Source organism: Denticeps clupeoides, chromosome 9 (genome assembly GCF_900700375.1).
Source record: "Denticeps clupeoides chromosome 9, fDenClu1.1, whole genome shotgun sequence".
NCBI classification, from domain to species: domain Eukaryota; kingdom Metazoa; phylum Chordata; class Actinopteri; order Clupeiformes; family Denticipitidae; genus Denticeps; species Denticeps clupeoides.
In genome coordinates this window covers 876667-895560 of record NC_041715.1, presented here as the reverse complement: position 1 = coordinate 895560, position 18894 = coordinate 876667, and the positions used below count along the sequence as shown (strand labels likewise).

The 18894-nt window shown below is 47.0% G+C and overlaps 2 protein-coding genes and 1 long non-coding RNA gene across 10 annotated transcripts; 1 reads left to right on the top strand and 2 right to left on the bottom strand.

Annotated features, from left to right (window-relative positions):
• Positions 1 to 684: 684 nt before the first annotated feature.
• prkag3b (protein kinase, AMP-activated, gamma 3b non-catalytic subunit) lies at positions 685 to 6686 on the bottom strand. 7 transcript variants are annotated; one of them, XM_028990858.1, is made up of 13 exons: positions 6522 to 6686; positions 5982 to 6021; positions 5315 to 5421; positions 5154 to 5235; positions 4885 to 4943; positions 4145 to 4190; positions 3993 to 4047; positions 3436 to 3562; positions 3168 to 3333; positions 2922 to 2959; positions 2204 to 2350; positions 1702 to 1795; positions 685 to 954 (listed from the first exon to the last, which is right to left on the bottom strand). In XM_028990858.1, exons 1-13 carry the CDS (start codon positions 6537 to 6539, stop codon positions 854 to 856), a joined length of 1080 nt encoding a protein of 359 aa, XP_028846691.1. In that variant the 5' UTR covers positions 6540 to 6686; the 3' UTR covers positions 685 to 853. The 7 variants fall into 7 exon arrangements, 5 of the variants coding, with proteins under 5 accessions (XP_028846691.1, XP_028846694.1, XP_028846693.1 ...); XM_028990861.1 differs by having other exon boundaries at positions 5315 to 5453; positions 6522 to 6640; XM_028990860.1 differs by having other exon boundaries at positions 5315 to 5472; positions 6522 to 6616.
• Positions 5112 to 8019, top strand: LOC114796582 (uncharacterized). The gene is made up of 3 exons (XR_003750753.1): positions 5112 to 5462; positions 6001 to 6664; positions 7685 to 8019. It is a non-coding gene; the product is annotated as an uncharacterized LOC114796582 (long non-coding RNA).
• On the bottom strand, positions 7036 to 17255 carry ttll4 (tubulin tyrosine ligase-like family, member 4). 2 transcript variants are annotated; one of them, XM_028990855.1, is made up of 19 exons: positions 17179 to 17255; positions 15459 to 16385; positions 14994 to 15088; positions 14688 to 14751; positions 13889 to 14007; positions 13662 to 13772; positions 13494 to 13570; positions 12929 to 13123; positions 12640 to 12722; positions 12142 to 12270; positions 11926 to 12048; positions 11575 to 11673; positions 11257 to 11391; positions 10803 to 10943; positions 10262 to 10358; positions 8341 to 8551; positions 8142 to 8212; positions 7976 to 8052; positions 7036 to 7891 (listed from the first exon to the last, which is right to left on the bottom strand). In XM_028990855.1, the coding sequence occupies exons 2-19, from the start codon at positions 16325 to 16327 to the stop codon at positions 7732 to 7734; spliced, it is 2856 nt and encodes a 951-aa protein (XP_028846688.1). In that variant the 5' UTR covers positions 16328 to 16385; positions 17179 to 17255; the 3' UTR covers positions 7036 to 7731. The 2 variants fall into 2 exon arrangements, with proteins under 2 accessions (XP_028846688.1, XP_028846689.1); XM_028990856.1 differs by lacking the exons at positions 7036 to 7891; positions 7976 to 8052; positions 8142 to 8212 and adding an exon at positions 10132 to 10167 and having other exon boundaries at positions 8414 to 8551.
• Positions 17256 to 18894: the final 1639 nt, after the last annotated feature.

The following is an 18894-nucleotide window of genomic DNA, read 5'->3' as shown; positions in this document are numbered from 1 at the left end:
CGTGTGTCAAGGTCCTGTTTCAGCTTACACAGGAGGAGGGACTGCAGAAAACAGTCATACTTTGAGGAATATTAATACATTATTGTACAAAATAAAAGTAACGTCAGGTTATGTAATAATAATCCAGACTTTTGACTAATGAGGTACAGAGAGAGAGAGAGAGAGGTAGAAAGAGAGAGAGGTAGAGAGTGAGAGAGAGAGCGAGAGAGACAGAGGCTCATCATCTGCTCGAGTGGCATCATTCAGACATTGTTAGCCTTCAGGCTGCAGGAACAGGATGTGAGAAACTGACAAGTCAACACAACTCAGGTAAACATTTGCTTTTAACAGAGACAAAAAAAAAAAAAGAAGGTAAATATAGTTTCAGTTTCAGATAATGCACCCTCATCACAAAGATTTGTCTAATTTGTCTAACACACTCAAATATCAATAGTTCTTCAGAAGATTTAGCTTGTGCATTTATGAATGTACATATTATGAATTTTATTATATTGCATTATCAGATTAAGAATGCATTCATAATGTGTTCTTAAGAGCTGGCCCTTGTGCATCACTCATCTACATCTATGGAGGTCATAGAATATGATAAGACTATCTAGACAGATCAATAAATTGTTCTGAACGATGAGTCCATTCTATCAGAAATGAAGCTGTCATGTGGTTCAGATAAGACAAAAGACAAGATGAAACAATCATTTTTATTTTTACACAAATATAAATATACAAAGAGTTTTACAAAGTCATAGTTTCACAAACTCATCCAATTAGAGAATAGTTTCAAGCATAACATTTATTATTTAATCACATTGACCCACTGGTCTAACATTATTCATACAAAATTGCAAGTGCAGTTTCATATTTCATGGTGACACGTATGTACATTGCCCCCCCTCACGCTTTGACCATTTCCCCCGTCCCACTCTTTACCGCCCTCCACTTGCGCCGTGGAAATCTCTGGTAGGAAAGAAGAAAAAAAAACATTTTTTGGTGAAGATATGAGCTCCAAATGGCATGGAGATGGTCGCAGCAGAAGCAGCTTTGTTAATCACGTGCCATAATTCACTTTCACCGGCAGTATCTCATGCAGTGTGCTCAACATCATGCAAAATCTCCATGGATCTGAAGCACTGGCACCACTGGTGGTTTGTGCAGCATGCAGAAAGCATCAGATATCAGACCATCAAAACAAGTGAAGAATATCATGAACATAACGAAAACAAAAAGCATTCAAAAAGCATGGCTAAGCAAAGAAACATATATTGATGGACACAATGTGTCCATCTGTGCTTGAAATTGTTTCGCATCTTTTTTTTTGTGACAATGATTCATTGCCACAAGCACCACAATTCAGAAAGGGTCCAGCTCACTCTGAAGCAGCTTCCATCCTATTTGAGCACCTCAGCAGCGTAGTCGGCCAAAGGCGTCAAATACGAGGAGCGGCAGGTCTCACAGGCCCCCAGTCAACCAGAGCCCTGGACCTGACCGTCCCCTGGCTTCACAAGGCCAGGAGGAGAGCAGAGAACAGGGGGGCTCAAAAGCAGCAGCAACGGAGAGGCGGGAGAAGCTTCTCTGCTGGCACAGAGACCAGGGAGGACAGGAGGTCGACTGGGGAGCCTACCTGGGCCAGGAAAGGGTCTGTGGAGAGGTGGAGGTGGCTGGAAGGGAACCTCCACAGGTGCTAAGAGAAAAGGGCGTCAATACCTGCTGGGTCCAGGACAAGCGCCTGCAGCAGGTCGGAAAGCGAGACGATCCCCCTCACCCTGTCATCCTGGTCCACCAGCACCAGACGGTGAACCTGCAGGAGAACAAGGTGACGACCTATGGAACCCAACGGAACACACACACGAACCAGACAGTCTCCGAGCAGACAAGTACAGATTTTTAGAAGCCTGGCTTTCATAGAGGGAAAGGAAATTTGTTCAAAAGCTGCTTGCCTCCGTTTCACAACCTCAGCATCCGTTTTCACATCCATTCTCTCGCGTAATTAAAAATTTAATCACCTGACAACGTTGACTGAGATTTTCAAGTCAAATCTTCACATCTCCTTTCATTAAAAAACGGACATTTATTAAAACAGTTTTACAGCAAATCATATGAAAAGATACCAGAGAGCGCAGGTTCAACCTGGACTCGACCCGAGCCAACTAAAATGAAGTAAATTGAGCCAATCAGGGTCAAGATGTACAGCTCTAGCGTGACCCACCTCTGCCTTGGCGATGCGGTCGATGATTATTTCCAAGGTTTCGTGTGGGTAGCACTTTAGCACCCCCTCCACACAGCACATGCGCCCCACCACCGCCTCGCGCATCGTCATGTTCAGATGGTTGTACGTCTTTTGTGCCGCAAGGTTCTGCAGAAACATTTCAATGATGGATCGGAAGCACCGAAGGCGTTTTGAAACTTGACCACTTCACGTTGACGCTGTCCATGCAAAAAAAGAAACGCACAAGCAAGCGAAAGAGAGTCGTTGTGTCGTTGTGATTTACGTAATAAACCACTCGTAAATCTTTAATGTCATTTGTACATCTTTAACTTGGCCCATATGCAAAAATTTAGCAAGAATGCGTCTACTGTAACATTCACATCAACAGTTACGCATTCGAATTTTACATGTAGTTTAGACGATTGGTATCCCGTGGCAACAGATTTGTAAGCGTATGTATTTTATTTATTAAAATAAACATGAATGGACATCAGATTTTATTAGACCTTGACTAAATCATTAAATCCAATGGGCTCATATTGTACAAGGTAAACCTGTTTACTGACACGCCCAAATATATCTGTATAATGTATACGTAAAGGCCCTGTATAATGAGGTCTGAGAAACTATTCAAATATCTATATTAAACAGGGTCATTATGAAATGAGAAATAAAATCCTAATGCCACCACTACTTGCTGACTATAGAAATGACTTACAATGACATCAAATCTGGAGTACAGGGCCACCACTTTTCCTGTTGCAAAGACAAAAGAGATTGAGGCGTTTCAGACAAAACCTCCAACAACTTGCACTGCGAGGGCATCCGAATCGCGCACGGCTCATTTCTATGAAGATGGACTAGATTAGCAAGAAAAAGAAAGCAAGACGGCAAAAACAACACACTGACGCCGTGCTGTGATCAGGGCAGATGTGGTTCAGGGAGATGAAAATCTGCCACGCACCTTCCTCATCGACGACAGGCAGGGCCGACACCCGCCGCTCCACAAACAAGGACAGCGCGTCGTACACCGTGGCCGACAGCGGGATCGTGGCGATCTCCTGGAACGTTCCGATCTGCAGCTCCTCTATCCGCTTCTGCAGGAAGCGCGGCTTCGGGATGGAGTAGCCCTGTTTGTGGGAAGATTCATCACAGGTCCAGTCCTAGTCACCTACTGTCCAGCCTGACTCCTTAAACGTTAGATGAAATATAAGGGAGAGAGGTGCTCTCACAAAGATGTGCAGGAACTTGAGGATGCGTTTGTGCGTGAGGATGTGAAGGACGTTCCCCGTCTCCGGGTCGATGACGGGCAGCCGGTGGATCTTGTTCTTCAGCAGAGAGTATATGGCTTCAAAGAGGCTGTTGGTAGGAAGCAGGTGGTCAACGGAGCTCTGAAGGTCCAAATATGGTGCATAGGCAAGTGGGTTACATACTCGCCTCTGAACCAGAAGTCCCATGTTTAAATCCCACTTACTACCATGGTGTCCCTGAACAAGACACTTAACCCGGAGTGTCTCCACGGGGACTGTCCCTGTAACTACTGACTGTAAGGAGCTCTGATAAATGATTAGAGAACAGAATAATGTGCCAATAGAATCAATCAATTATCCAGTAACAGCAGGCTGTGCTGTTTGTTGAAACTGTCTCATGGTCCGTTTGAATTTCTGAATACAGACGGGGACATTTTAGAACAGTGTCACGTAGGCGAGAAGAAAAACATGTTGACGGCTCTTTTTGTGACCTGATTTCTTTTGTTCTTTGGTGAAACGGATGTATGGCGAGTCTTTACCTGGAGTCGGGGGTGATGCTGATGAGCGAATGGATGGAGTACTGCAGGTACACCTCTGAGGCCAGAGAGAGACACACACACACACACACACACTAGTGAACAGACTGGATAACTTGGTGCACATCAACATATCTGTATTTTTAGAATGTCACCTCTCCACGTTTCAATCTTGTGCTCTTCCAGCTCGTATATCTGTACCTGAGAGACCATACGGGCGTTAAGATCAAAAAGCAGTGAAAGATCTTCAGGCAGTCATCATCTGGCTCACCTTGGATACCAGAATCTGTGGCTCTATTTTAAGGAGACGAGGTGACTGGACGGGCATTTCAAACCCACCACTACTACTCCACCAGTACACAGTAGACACAACACTACACTGCAATAATGATAACAGAGGAATCACCGGCCTGTTTGCGGCGTGTCACGAGATTTCATGCGAAACGGTGCGCCGATCGCCTTGATATGTGCTAAAGTAACCGTCTACAAACCACTACAGCTCAGCAAAGCCATAAGAAAACACCGAAAAATCTTTTTTACTAATATTTCCTGAAACTCTCTATGGGAAATCAAAGCATAGCCAGTACTGATCATCTTATTTCAATATTCATCTCACGATCAAATGTGTAAAACCGGGTAAAAAAACTGCAGGCATCTGCAAGTTTTCAAGCTGTGGCGTGACGCCGAAAGTGCTGAGAACGCGGAGATTCTAAACTGTGATCTGCAGGGGAAAAAACAAGCATGTGTTCGTGCTATGAAATATTATTTATTACGTAATAAAACCAAAGCATGTGGTGTGTGGCCCACAGGAGAGATAACAACTACACACAGTTACCAAAGTCACAAAAATATAATCACTTGATAATCAGTAAGCTGAAGTCAGATGTTCCCTCACCATGGGCGACCTGTAGTAGCGATGGAGGATGTTGATGAAGTCTGTGATGGTCAGCATGCCTGGAAGACACGAAGAGCGGCCGGGTTATTAATATCTGGCCGCCCTGTCAACAGACACTAGACGCCGGTGCCCAGCTGGCCGCCTAAAATTAGGAACCGGCGGTGGGTCGCGTTTCAGCGGCCTCGCCGGTGCTGCTTCATCATCATCATCGCGGGCGTGTCCATGTTCCCAGCATGCAGGTTGCATTATAAACTCTCGGCCACGCTCACCTACGAAGGTCTGCAGTTTACTGTCCCACAGCGGAGCCGCTCGCACGCCGTTAGCCACCAGAGCAAAGAAGGCCTTCTTCACCTGAGAGAAGAAGGGGGAACGTCCAGGTTGAGACCTCCTGCACAGGGGCCCTCGGTGGACGGGTGGGACCCTGACTGACCTGCAGCGTGGTGTCGAAGATGACCAGTTTGGAGCTGGTGGGGATGGTGTCGTAGCAGTTGTGGTTGAGCATGAAGCGCGTGTAGACGTCGGCGTCGGGCTCGGGTCCTGCGAGGAAGAGAGTGAGAGGAGAGACCACCCTGCTGCAGGTCGGTCAGTCTGCCGGGACACACACACATTTACAGTGGTCACCAAGCACCATTTTACTCTACTGCACCATGACCAGTTCCACCCTGCTCCATATCACAATTATCTAATATGTTAGTTGAAGTGATTGTTTATGACGCTCTTAGTCAGTAGTTACAGGGACAGTCCCCTCCCTGGAGACACTCAGGGTTAAGTGTCCTGCTCAGGGACACGATGGTAGAAAGTGGGGTTTGAACCTGGGTCTTCTGGTTCATAGGCGACTGTTTTACCAAACAGGCTACTAAAACCCGCTACTTTTTGTCATCGTGAGACACTGCAGCACAGCACATGGTGACACGGTGAAACGGTGAAACGTGTCCTCTGTATTTAACCATCAACCTTAATAAAACTTTTTGTTAAGGCTTTGAATGAGCATGGGCCTGTTTAATTTAAATTCAGTACGTTAAGAGGTCACTGGTGGCTGAATATGTTCACAGCAACATGCTCCCGTGCATCATGCAAGTTGGGGTCACGAGAGATACCTGTGCTCTTCATCACCAGGCCCTCGTCGAGGAACGGCACCTTTAAAGAGCACGAACGTGAGAGGACACCCTGAGCGCATGACAAGATCAACACAACATCCTGCACAGAAAAGCCGCAGCCGTTACGCCACACGTCAGCAGATGATGATAACCTGGCGACACACACACACACACACACACACACACACACACAAGCATCACCTCTTCACTCAAAATAATGTCTACGCGGCCATTACGGTTTTACCAACGTAAAGACCCAGACAGGGACAGACTTGCTCAGGGACATGTTGGTGGGAAGTGGGGTTTTGAACCTGGTTCAGAGGCGACTGTTTTACTCGCCGGGCCACGACCAGACACCACAAACCAACAGGAAAAAGTTGCAGAATTCTGCACATGCAAACGTCATAAGCTTCAGTAAAGCAAAGTCAAGCCGAGTAAAAGATTTCAAGTTACACAGACGTGTGAACACTGGCAGAACAAGTGAATAAATAAAAGTGCACCGTCGACACATGCGACAGGCCGTCCTAGTCGCCGCTTTACCTCCGGTGGCGGCTCCATGTCGGGACCGTCTGGCTCTCGGCTCGCCTCACCGCGCTGTGCGGACCATGATGTCGCCGTGAACTAAATCAGGACGCGCAGCTGAGCCCACGCTGGCAGGCGGAGGACTGTCAAGGGGCATTTCGGTCAGTGTGTGTGTGTGTGTGTGTGTGTGTGTGTGTGTTTGTGTACATATACAAAAAAAAAAAAAAAAAAAAAACCCGCCCTGAGGAGGAAGTGTCCGGTCTGCAGTCGTCCACTATGGAGTGAGGAGGCGAAATTTAATTTCCCGCATTTAAATAAATGTTTTTAAAAAACGTCATAAACAAAACACATGGACTGGACTGTTACTCAGGACCTGATCTTTAAGAGCCAAATGTGTAGAGAACACACACACACACACACATATATATATATATATATATATATATATATATATAAAAACATGGCTACCGTTTTGATCCCAGAGAACCTTTGGTGAAAGAAGGGAAAGAAATAACGAGGTGGACCACTTCACTTCCATTGCCAAATATTTATTATGATATTTTAACTCCAAAAGCCCTGAACAATGAGCACAAATCCCCCAGTTAAAAAGAGTTCATATTTAAATATTAAATTATCATCAAGTCTCAACCTCCTCCAACATTTTAAAAATCCTGTTGTATAATAATTTTTTTTTTCTTTTACAACTAGTACCAAAAGCGGAACTGCGATGTAAACAAACGACGTAGGTAAATCCGATTGGCTCGTGTTACTGTGTGCCCGGCCGCGCCCCGCCCTGTTGGCAGCGTTCTCTCCAGGGCCGCCGGCTCTCACCTGACAGCCTGGCCCCCCTTTTTTTAAGGGATTTAAAAAATGAGTTTTAAAGAAAGCAGCAACGGTGTTCATGAAGCCATAAAGCCACCTCTCGAAAAGTGACATTATTTACCAAAGCTTATGTAAGATGACATGGCACTGTGTCACCACTCTGCATTAAGTAAACGCTGGGTTTGGGCGAGTGAAAGAACCTCAAAACTCCAGCCATAGGCACCGTTGTGCAATTTTTAAACTAGGTACGACAGGACTGTTCAGGTGAGACAAGTACTGAATGTTCATGTGTTTGATCATGTTAATAAAGATGGAATTACAATCATGTAACGCCACCGTGCCGCTGTCTGATAAACCAGGAGCGAAGATGACACTGGACCTTCACGTCTCTGACACCGCAAGCAGCTCACAGGTCACTGGCCAGGCTGGAGCTCGGACTGGAGCTCGGACTCGGGCTCCCAGAGTCCATCAGGCTGATGTCGGGGAGGCTGGAGGTGACCGAGTGAACCTCGCGATCCGAGACGTCGTCCTCCTCGGCGGACCGGGGACCCTGGGACACCAGCACGCTACAGACAGGGGCGAAGGAAGTTTTACTGAGGCTGGGAAGGAGACTGAAATAAATAACTGTGCGTGAGTTGGATTTTGTATACCTTCTTCTCCCGTCTGTCTCAGCGGGATTGCAGTTTGGGTCGTCCCCAACGCACCCAGAATAGGCTGCAGATGACCACTGTTACAAAGTGACAGCAAAGTGACAAATTTGAACATATTAATTGTGCAAGAAACCAGAGACGAGATACTTCCGGCTGCGCTACTCACGCGATGTGCCGTGTCGGAGAGATGGCCGAGGTGAACTCCTTTCTGGCACAGGTTCCGAAGTAGGCTGACTCCTAGAAAAAATTATAAAAATTATATATACACACACACACCCTACACACACCAAAATACACTAATAGTTAACAGACAAGATAAATTTAACCCTTTCAAAACTACATATAACAGAGAAAGGGAGGAGAACCTTGACTCCGGTTCTGCCAGTGCTTCTGCTCCCATTGGCTGAGAAGGATGTTGAGGTAGCGAGGGTGCTCAAAGAAACGCAGGTAGCGCGAGGACGCCGGCGAGGGAAAGACGCGCTCGAACTCGCCCCGCCGACTGAGCTCATCCTCCGCCTCGGCCAGCACGTTCACATCATCAGGAGTCAACACGTCCAGCACAGACGAGAACAACTCCTGCCACGAAAGAGCACGGCCGCCGGTTAGCAGCCTACACGTTTTTCAAAAGCATTTCCACCACTTTTCAATTACACTCTGATATTTCACTGCATATTTGATAAAAGTATATATTTCAAGAAGGTCAATTTATCATAAAGGTTTATGAAGATTCATTTTTCTTTATCCCCAGAACTAGTGGTCAGAACTATGAATAACTGTGACCTGTATGTAGTACTTGTCGTTCTATATAAAGTTATGACAAAAGCCACATAAGCAGTTGCCATGTGATGCACGGGACACAGAAAACTAGTCTCACTTCTTAAAACAAACTTCCACAATAAAACTCAATATATACTTCAATATATAATGGGTGTCAAAACTGCAACACTTTAATAAAATAATGTTTATGCAAAACCAATATATGCAAGTAAAATGACCAAGATGGTGTAATGAGCTACACGAGCCAGTACGAAGAGTTAAAATGTGGTGCGTTGCATAAATATTTTAATTAAGCCTGATGCACTATTCTATATAACATATACAAACTGAACTTTGAATGCCTGGGTTATGATAATTTGCTTTGAATTCCAAACCCAAAATTTTCCAGGATTTCCAGGACTGTAAAAACCCAGTATTCCAGTTATAATCTATGTACATCCACAAACATTACAAATCATCATGTTGAAAACATGAAAGCAGCAGGAAAAAAAAACCCAACCACGCTCTCATCTGGTCAAAAATCTGCTTGACAAGCAAACCACATCCCGTTTAGCAGTCACGACTGCAGCGCAAAAAGTACAAAAGCCTTTTATCAAGAGTGGTCACAGGACACCATTCATCACGAATCCTGCTTCCTACCGAGCCAGGGCTGGCCGATACGGCCTAATAACTACACGTTCACTGAATCAATAAGAACAAGTCTCAAAATACCGCCGTATTTTATATAAGGTGTAAATGAACAAGAAATCCCGTTTACCATGTTTCAGGTTTTTAAGCTCCTTCATTAAAAAATCTTTAAACTACAATAAGTCTTAGTCTAAAATAATGACAAAAAACACAACTAGTTCATTCACAATTATTCGTAAAAAAAAATAAAATAATAAAAAAATAATCATGACAGCCTTACTCACAATATATGAATTCGTGACCAAGGGAACATTCATATCGTAATATTTTGCACTAATATACAGCTCAGACAAAGCTGGTGCTGCTTATCATTCAACATTTTTTCAATTCCGTTCCATACCAGAATTTTTGAAGCTGGATCCTGAATGATTTTAAACATTAAAATGAAATTAAAAAGTACTGCTTTTTCATAAGAAAAGTTTGCTGGTGGCTGACTTGTTCTGGCACCGAAATCGAATGGATCAAAAGTGTGCCGTTATTATTTTCTGTCCTTTACTTATTTTGTAATGTTATTTAGAGGCCAATTTAACACTTGTGAAATTGTTCATACTCAACATGATTTACTTTCATGATGTTCAGTAAAATCAGAGCATTTGGCACCACGAAAGCACCAAACTTCACCCTCGGACACAAATTCAAATCTATTCTACAGCCTATGACTGAAAGCCCACTACCCGCCCTGTCTCTCTTACCCCGTGGTGACATCACTGCAGTTCACACTTACGAAGCTTCCAGAAAAACAGATACAGACAACAAGGAGTGTAAAAGTGAACAAGCAGCAGATCGCAGTTTCGCCGTGCGTGTGTGTACGCGCATACGTACCTGGTCTGCGAAGCGCTGACTAAGGTAAAAGGCTCTTTTAACCTTCTCATCAGCGGACAGCTCTGGTCTAGATCTCTCCCACACACCTCCACACAGACTGTCACACACAAAAACAGGCAATGTTGAAAAGCGAAAAATTGAAAACCGTTCGGTTTGTTTTATTGGACAGATTTGTCCAGTTGTCACATGAAAGTGGTTGTTTTGTCCATTGCGAAACGCTGCAGCACAGCACATGGTGACATTTGACCCTTTATCACCCTTGGTGAGCAGTGGGGGGCCATGACAGGGACGGTACCTTCATCGAGGGGACCTCATGGCAGTTCCAAGATATGAACCCACGGCCCTTAAATTACAGGTCCATTTCCATACCTGCTAGGCCACCACGGTCACGTCATACCTGATTAATTGTTTCTTAATGATCATTACACTTAACAGCAGCGGTTTATAGGGGCTACGGCTTCAGCTCATTAGTCAATACCGAGTCTGCTGCTGTGTGATGGTACCTTTAGTAACTTTTTATTCAATGAAAACCTCAGCAGACCTGCTGGTGGAGCTGCTGGTGCTGCCGCAGGCCGCAGGTCGCATCTCCTCTCGCCGAGGAACAACGAACCCGGCAAGGTTCAACACGTCCCGGATCATCTGGCCCTTGATGCTCACGTCCAGGGCAGTGTTGGAGTGCAGGCTACAAGAGAAAAATATTTATGATGGTTACGTTTATCAAGTAGGAAGTGCGTTCTGATTGCACAAGAACTTCTTCTAATCAGCTATCCTTTCACAATTTCCTGTGTGATTGATTTGCAGGAAGCAGAACAAGAGGAACCCTCTGGGAAAGAACAACAGATTAATATCATGCGAATAGAGCATAAACACACTCAAATTCAGTGTAGTCTTTGTCTCAACCAGCATCACTAGAGCTGGAAACACTCTGGAAATATCTTAGATAGAATTATAAGAGGAAAGAGGCGATTCTGATGCCATATATAAACACATTTTACCTGGGGGAGATGTTCACCTCCAGAACCCAGGGCTTCAAGTTCTCATCCAGCATGATGTCAAAGCCGAAGAGCTCATGGCAGCTGTAGGGTGAACGCACATTCGCCTTCACCAGCATGTTCACATAGGGGTCAGACCTGCAGATTTATGTGCATTTTTTAGTTTTATGTGCATTTTCAAAAATGGAAAATGATAGCCACCATTAGGTGGCAGTAGAAGCCTATTGGGGTCAAACTGCACCTGCAATGCTGACAAACAGAATCATTTTCAGCATTAAATCAGACATAAGCGGCATTGCTGAAGCTTCATAAGTGACTTACGCGATGATGGTTTTGATGACCATGTCCTTGATCATCTCCCATATCTGGGTAGTGTTGATTCCTTTGGCACTCAGGTACTGCCATAGTGCCTTCAGAGCCCTGAAAGAACATCATTATCAGCTCTGAAGCAGGCAAGAAATAGTGTGCCATGTCTCTATGTGGAGTGAGACACGTCACACTTGCCTCAATTGCACAGAATTTCGCTCATTTACAATTAATAACCACACGTGGATTTGGAATTAAAAGTTTTATCTAAAGGACCCTGGTGCATAGAATCAGACATCCAGAAGTCAGTGTTAAAATAAAGAAAAGGTCTGCAGGAAGTGAGATTTTTTCACAGCCTTCCCTCACCACTTGTGGCCCTGGCAGGCCTTGTGGTCACTGTTGGTCTGGTATTCAGAGTTCTTCTTGTTCACGCTGTAGTTGGTCAGGTGCATGAATTTGTTGCTGAGGCTTTTCATGGAAGAGGAATATCTGCAGGAAGAAAGGTGCAAAATGAAAACGGTCTCCATTCTGAGTGTGTGCAGCTGTTTTAAGGCTTCAATGGTAGTAACAATGGTGACTTACTTGCAGCTTGCAAAGCGGACAAGGCCGTCGCTGAAGATGTAAACACGAAGTGGGTCATAAGAAGTCACGTAGACGTAAATACGCAGGTCGAACTTATTCCCACTGATGAGGTAGGGCTTGTGGAGGTATCTGCAGCAGACATGGCAAAACATTTACATTTAAGGCGTTTGGCCGACGCCCGTATCCAGAGCGACTTACAACGTGCTTCCATGTCACCATGGATGAAGTGGTCAGTTCTGGTTCACCAGGACCCCCAACTATGAATACAATCTTTTTATTCACTCTGTTCTAGTTTCTATACAGAAGTCAGACAAGAAGAAGGTCACAAGTTCATCTAAATATTCTCTAAAGAGGAAGGTCTTGAGCTGCCGTGTGAAGGTGCTCAGTGACTGAGATGGAAGTTCATTCCACCACCGAGGGGCCAAGACGGAGAAGAGTCAGAGAAGAGACACGCAGAGCTGCTGCTGTACATACACAACAGAGAGAGCGGCGACTTACTTCTGCACGAGGAGCGGTCTCTTACGAGGCATCTGACTCCACTTGTGAATGACCTGAATCCCGATTCCTCGAGCAGAGGCAGGCTGGAAAAAGCAGGTGGAAGATCTTTTGAACATTATACTGGATACGTCCAAATGAGGGAGCACCAAACAATGATCTACAGCGTCATTTAAAATGTGAAACCAGTCAGCCATAACATTATGACCGGGTGGTGACACGATTATCTTGTTACAAATGGTCGCCGTGCAGGGTGGGACACGCCCAGCAAGGAGATCTGAAACAGCCGTACTGGTTTGATGATCCACTTCTGTCGACCACCTCCATCTTCCCAGGCCTTCTTCAGCAGCTTTAAGTCCTGAGGAAGCACAAAGGACCGTGGGAAAAAGCTGAACTCCCGCTTGCCAAAGCGCGCCTGCATCTTGGACAGGTTACGCCACAGCCGGTCCTTCCGGCCAATCTGAAAAGAGCCTGGGAAGTGGTTCAACTGCAGGAGGGAGAGAGGAGGTGGAGAGGAAGAAGGTCAGCCCGTCACTGGCACCTAACAACACACGCGCACTCACTATACACCCCCCAACCCCCGGACATGCTTCCCTTTATCCTGCAGCTGTGCAAACATCTGTATTACTGCCCAACATCCTCTACAAATGAATCATTGCTGTGAACAACGTGCAACCCACACACCGCTCAGTTCCTTTATTCTTCCCATATGTATATACCGCGCTATCGTTTAGTCATTTCTGATAAACATATTGTATTTTCTACATATATGTCTGCTGCTATATGTGAATAGTGACAATAAAGGGTATTCAATTCTACATTTTAAACCTTCCTGGAAGCATTTGTGCTTACTCTACCTTCTGATACTCGTGAATGGCCTTGAACCCAGGAGACTTCATGTGGTGACCCCAGCAACCAAGCCAGTCATCACTTTCTACAATAAAAAAAAGAACAATTTAAAACACAAACGAATGATCAGGAATGAATTCTACTTATGCTGTGGTTATGTCCACATGCCAACTCACTCTTGGTGGCTCTGAAGTGAGACCTGGCGATGGTCTGCTTCACCACATTGGGGGTTACTGAACTCATCTTCCACTTCAGCAGCTTCCTCTGCTCCCACGGCAAAAGTTGCACTGGCAAAGCGAGACACAGATGAAGTAAACCGGACGATTATTCTTTAAATCCACACGCTGGGGTCGAGCCTGCATTGGGTTTGGTGTATTAAACTGGCCAGCAGACCGCTAGAAACCTCTTTCGTTTGCCGTGCTGAAGTACAAGGTGGGGGGCCGTAGGGGGAACAGGCTGGGCACCAAGGCTGGCCTCTCCACCCGGTCGTCCTCCGCCTCGGTGCACATCGAATCGTCCACACTAAAAGACAAAACGCACCAAAATGTCAGGATTAAGGTCTTTAAACTCACAGCATTACTAATGAACTCATCTTCACGGTCACCTCCAAGATTCCATTACAGCACTCACATCACGGTCATGTAGCGAGGAGCGTCCCGTCTGACGGTGACTTTAAAAAAAAAACACCAGGAGCGCTGCCATGGACTTTTACGTGCGAGGGCTTTCTTTTTTTTTTTTTTAAACCTCACTTTGAGTTACAAAAAAAAAAACGGAGCACAAAACGAGCCGCGAAACGTCACGTCGTGACAATGGAGGTGGGGGTCCGGACCTCCCATGGTCCCATCACAGAGAGATGGTTCTACTTTTATCACCGATTGACAATTGGAGACCTTTCTACTGCCCTCTGCACGCTCAAGCCTTTCACCGGCGGCAGCCGCCAGAACAGTAACGCACACGGGGGTAAAAAGGGCCGGTTCGCCACACCGACATCTGCTTCCGAGGGACTGGAAGGCTCTGGCTGTCGTTTCATTTACAAATATTCCGAACAAATCCTACTACACTCGCTGAATAAAAGATTGCCAAATTCAATGGAAAAGATTTTTGTTCACACCATCCACTGAAACTCAGGTTTTAATACAGAAATATGTTACGCTACAGACGCAGAAACTATCAGAACCGTAAGAACAATAAACTGAACATACTTAGACGAATCTTCTGCAGCATCTACCAGAGCTTCGTCGTTGCCAGAAGAACACACCGATCCATCTACAACAGAGCAGGAACAGAAGAGAAATTCTACTAATTCAAGGATTAACACCTCATTTCAAGCTCAAACACGCATCCAGTAATTTTCGTCCAATTTCCCTGCATGTTCGGCTCTTAGTTTTGTAACTCACGATCTATAGAAACCGAATGAGAATTGCTGGTGTCTTCCTCTTGTAAGTCGCTTTGGATAAAAGCGTCTGCCAGGTAGGGTAAAGTAAAGTAAAAGGAAGTATTAATCTCACCATCATCATCGTCAGCACTGCAGTCACTGTCCAGATCGTCCTCCTCGTCCTGAGGCAGGCCAGCGGGCTCCTGACTGAGGGCAGCGAAGGTGCCGCTTGTGAAGAATAAAGAAAAACATGGACAGTCGTTTCCTGAATCAATTCATTAGTAAAAGCAATTAAATTGTTGATTTTCCCAAGCACACCGGAATAAAATACTACGTTACAGCTTCGTTCTGTTGTCCCCCAATGTGATGTCGTATAATTTATTCCACAATTTGGCTTTATTGTCTGTTCTAATAGAAATGCTGGTTTGACTGGAATATATACATTTATATGATATATAAAGCAGGTTCTGAGCAGTCCACTGACGTAGCTATACTACCGTGAGCGTCCCCAGGGGGACTGTCCCCGTCACTACCTACTGTAAGGGCATCTGATAAAGGCGGTAAATGTAAACGTGTGAAATCGGGACTAATGTCCTACCCTAGACACTGAAGACGAGTGGGGGGGTCCAGGTCCGGCTGGCCACTGCTCGTCCTGGTGAGGTGTATGGCAGAGATCTGATTGGTCACCGAGTGAACAGTAGGAGAGGGCGGAGCCGCTGATGTCTCGCCGGGCTCCTCCGGAATGCTATGATGAAGGCCAGAAGCGGGACAACTGGCCACCGTACAGACCGAGTTGTCCTTTGAGGACGGGTCGTCTCCATTACTAAGGCCAAAAGGTGGGGGCAAAGACGGGATGAGGGCATCTGGGAGGTAAGCGCCATTCCTCAGCATGTTTTGGGCGTGGACCTCGGCCCAGTCGCGACTTCCTTTGGCACCGCCCGGCGCGACCGGGACGGCCATGTCGCTAAACGACACGCAGGGGCGCGTCATTTTCACGCTCAACTTTTGGGGTTCGTCAGCGTCCAGCCTCGGGCAGGAAGGCACGTTGGCACGTGTGCACACAACGCCGCGCTCGGCGCCGCTCCACGGGGAAGACTGGTTGGCGGGCATGGTCCGTCCCACGGAAACGGCCTTGGGCGGGGACGGGCAGGCGGGGTAGACGGACCGCTGGGGCGAGGACGCCCGCTTGCCCAGTAGGCCCGGTCTGAACCTCAGCGGGTCCGGGCACCAGCGAGGCCTGCAGCCCTGCACCGTCAGCTGCAGCGGGCCGGCGACGTGGCACGTGGCGACGGGGGCTCTGCGGGCGCGCGGCGCCGGCACGCCGGGGTAGGCACGTTGTGAAGGGGACCCTGAGACGGAGCGGAGCTTGTCATGCACCGCCGGAGGCCCGCTGGCAAGCAGGACGGCCGTGGCGGGAGGGCGCGGCGCCCTCCTACTCCTCACGCCGTCACCTCCATCAGTGGCCATCAATGGCCATCCCACAACCTCTTGGCACGCACATTAATGAAGGCCAGGACGCCGATGCCTGCGGAAAGAAAAAGGGAGGGAGCTGAGGACACAGCAAAAAAGTGAGACTGATCCTAACGCTGGGGACAGCGGACGAAACGAAAAGACGCAGAGATGCCCCTGTTCAGAAAGCACCAAGAGCAACGCGCTACAGGAGATCAACCTGCCCAAAATACACTAATATCGCCGTCTTCAACTTAACCACAGACACACACACACATACACACACAGAGACACACACACCGAGACACACACACCACACACCGAGACACACACACAGAGACACACACCACACACACACAGAGACACACACACACACACACACACACACACACAGAGACACACACCACACACACACAGAGACACACACCACACACACACAGAGACACACACACCACACACACACACAACACACACACACACACACACACACACACGGACCAGTCCAGCACATGGTCGCCTGTCAGACCCAGCGGGGTTTTATATTTCAGCTGCCAGTGAGCGGAATGAGATTTCGTCCACATGCCGGTAATAGTTAGGCTGGGGGGGAAGGAGCACTGGCGTCTTCATTATACAAAATCTTGTCGCGGTTTGTCGCCTTTAACCGCTCTGCTTGTCCCCGTTTTCCTGGCCGCCGACGGGGTGTTAGCCTCGCTGCTAACCGCAGGAGCTGAGCGCCAGGCCCCGCTCGCCCTCCTCCTCCCGAGTTTACCGCTCGACCTCTTACAGCCCAGCGGCCTAAAGTACAAACGCAGCCACGTAAACAGAATCGCGAGTTTTATTGTCCCCGCCGCGCCACGGCGACAAGTTACCTGAACAGCGCGACTTCGCTTCACTTTTAAAAACTACAGCCGCGCTCACGTCCGGCCGCGCGCCGCTTCCTGGCAACCGCGCCACGTGACCCCGCCTCCTCCAATCAGCGCTCAGCAGCGTGGCGCGGGGTTGCCAGGTGGGCGCCTTTCCCGCCAGGACAGGCTCCTCCATGTGGCTCCTTTCACGCTTCCAGTTAAATCCCGAATTTTATTTCGTCACGTAAACGGAAAGCATTCGCCAGAACCTCCCCAAAAACAAACAAATCAAATGATCAATCGCCATTGTGCGGTGTGCCTGGTTACAGAACGCGTCTTTACCTGCGAGTCAGGTTACCGGGCCCGCAGTCTCACGTTCGCTCTGGATCAAATATGCATAGAGACAAAGCACCTGCAGTTCCGACAGCGATGCGCTCGTACGGAACAGTAGTCACCGTGATTGGGAGATTATATCTGCTACGCAGAACCTCCTTTTTAAAGGTCGTTTGACATCTGGCTTCCATCTACTTCTTCAGGGGACCATCTTCCCAAAAACTCATTAATAGGAATTTGATAGCAATTTCAGCATCTCTTGGCAGAGTAGTGATGGCAAGAATCAATCAATTAGGCCTCAGAAGGTCTCACATTCAGGGTAAAATTAAGAAATGTGGACCTTGATGCACTGGTATTCTGTATATCTTCACATCCATCTCCACTGACCAAAAGTAAGGAGTTCTCAAACAGGAGAACACGTGGTTGGTTTTCATTTGCACGCCAAGTAATCGGTGGCAGTATGTGAGTAAGACGCTCGCCTCTGAACCAGAAGTGTCTCTCGGGTAAATCAGAGACAGGGACAGTCCCCTCTTGTAAATGCCATAAATACAAAATGACTGTAGGAAAAATCGTGACAAAACAGCCCCCGCATGCAGGTCCAAATACGGTTCAGACTGAACAAGTACGAACAAGTAATAATTAAAGACAGGCTGCTAGTGGCCTAGTGGGTGAGACACTCGCCTATGAACCAGAAGACCTGGGTTCAAACCCCATTTACTACCATCGTGTCCCTGAGTGTCTCTAGGGGGGGACTGATGTAAGTCGCTCTGGATAAGTGTGTCTGGTAAAAAGGAGCACTGTCGGTCAGGACGACTGCGTGTTGGTTCAGGGGTGATTCAGATCTCCAATGTTGCAGCAGAGACCCAACATGCCACATTTAAAATCTGTGATTCTAGTATTAACTTTGTGAATTCGGCCCATTGATGAAATGAAAGCCTCATGCAACTGATACTTGTGGTGTAAGACGAGAAGCCTTTTTGTCTTGTCCTCAGCTTGGGTTCCTTCCTTAACATCCCATTAATGACGCGGGAGGCGCATGTCAGACCGGCGTCTGGGCTCTCTGGTGAAGCTAAATATCATTTCCCTGGAGGGACGCTGTGGGACTAATTGCAGGGCCATTGTGTTAACAAGCCCCGTTAAGCAGGCAGCACTTGAACTCGACACTCGGCGTGATGCATGACAGCTCTGTCCTTGTTACACTTGTCAGGCTCGAAACACCAGACTGGTTTGCTGCCCGATGCCGTGGACCTGAAGCTCTACTGAAGCTCTACTCCAAAACATCATGAAATGATGAGAAACGTGGCTTTCTATGATGCCATTCACAGCGCCAGGAGAGATCACAGTATTAAATATTAGATTTTGGAAGTGTGAGACTGTAACGTGTCTCAAGGCCACCACCATCGTGTC

Coding starts and splice junctions, on each gene's coding strand:
- prkag3b (XM_028990858.1), bottom strand. Junction 5,422..5,981: donor CCTGGTGATGAAGAGCACAG/GTATCTCTCGTG, acceptor TCTTCCTCGCAG/GACCCGAGCCCGACGCCGAC. Junction 5,236..5,314: donor TCTTCGACACCACGCTGCAG/GTCAGTCAGGGT, acceptor TTCTTCTCTCAG/GTGAAGAAGGCCTTCTTTGC.
- ttll4 (XM_028990855.1), bottom strand. CDS start 16,327: ATGGCCACTGATGGAGGTGACGGCGTGAGGAGTAGGAGGGCGCCGCGC. Junction 12,723..12,928: donor AGAAGTGGATCATCAAACCA/GTACGGCTGTTT, acceptor TGCTTTTTCCAG/CCTGCCTCTGCTCGAGGAAT. Junction 12,271..12,639: donor AGACCGCTCCTCGTGCAGAA/GTAAGTCGCCGC, acceptor TGTCTGCTGCAG/ATACCTCCACAAGCCCTACC.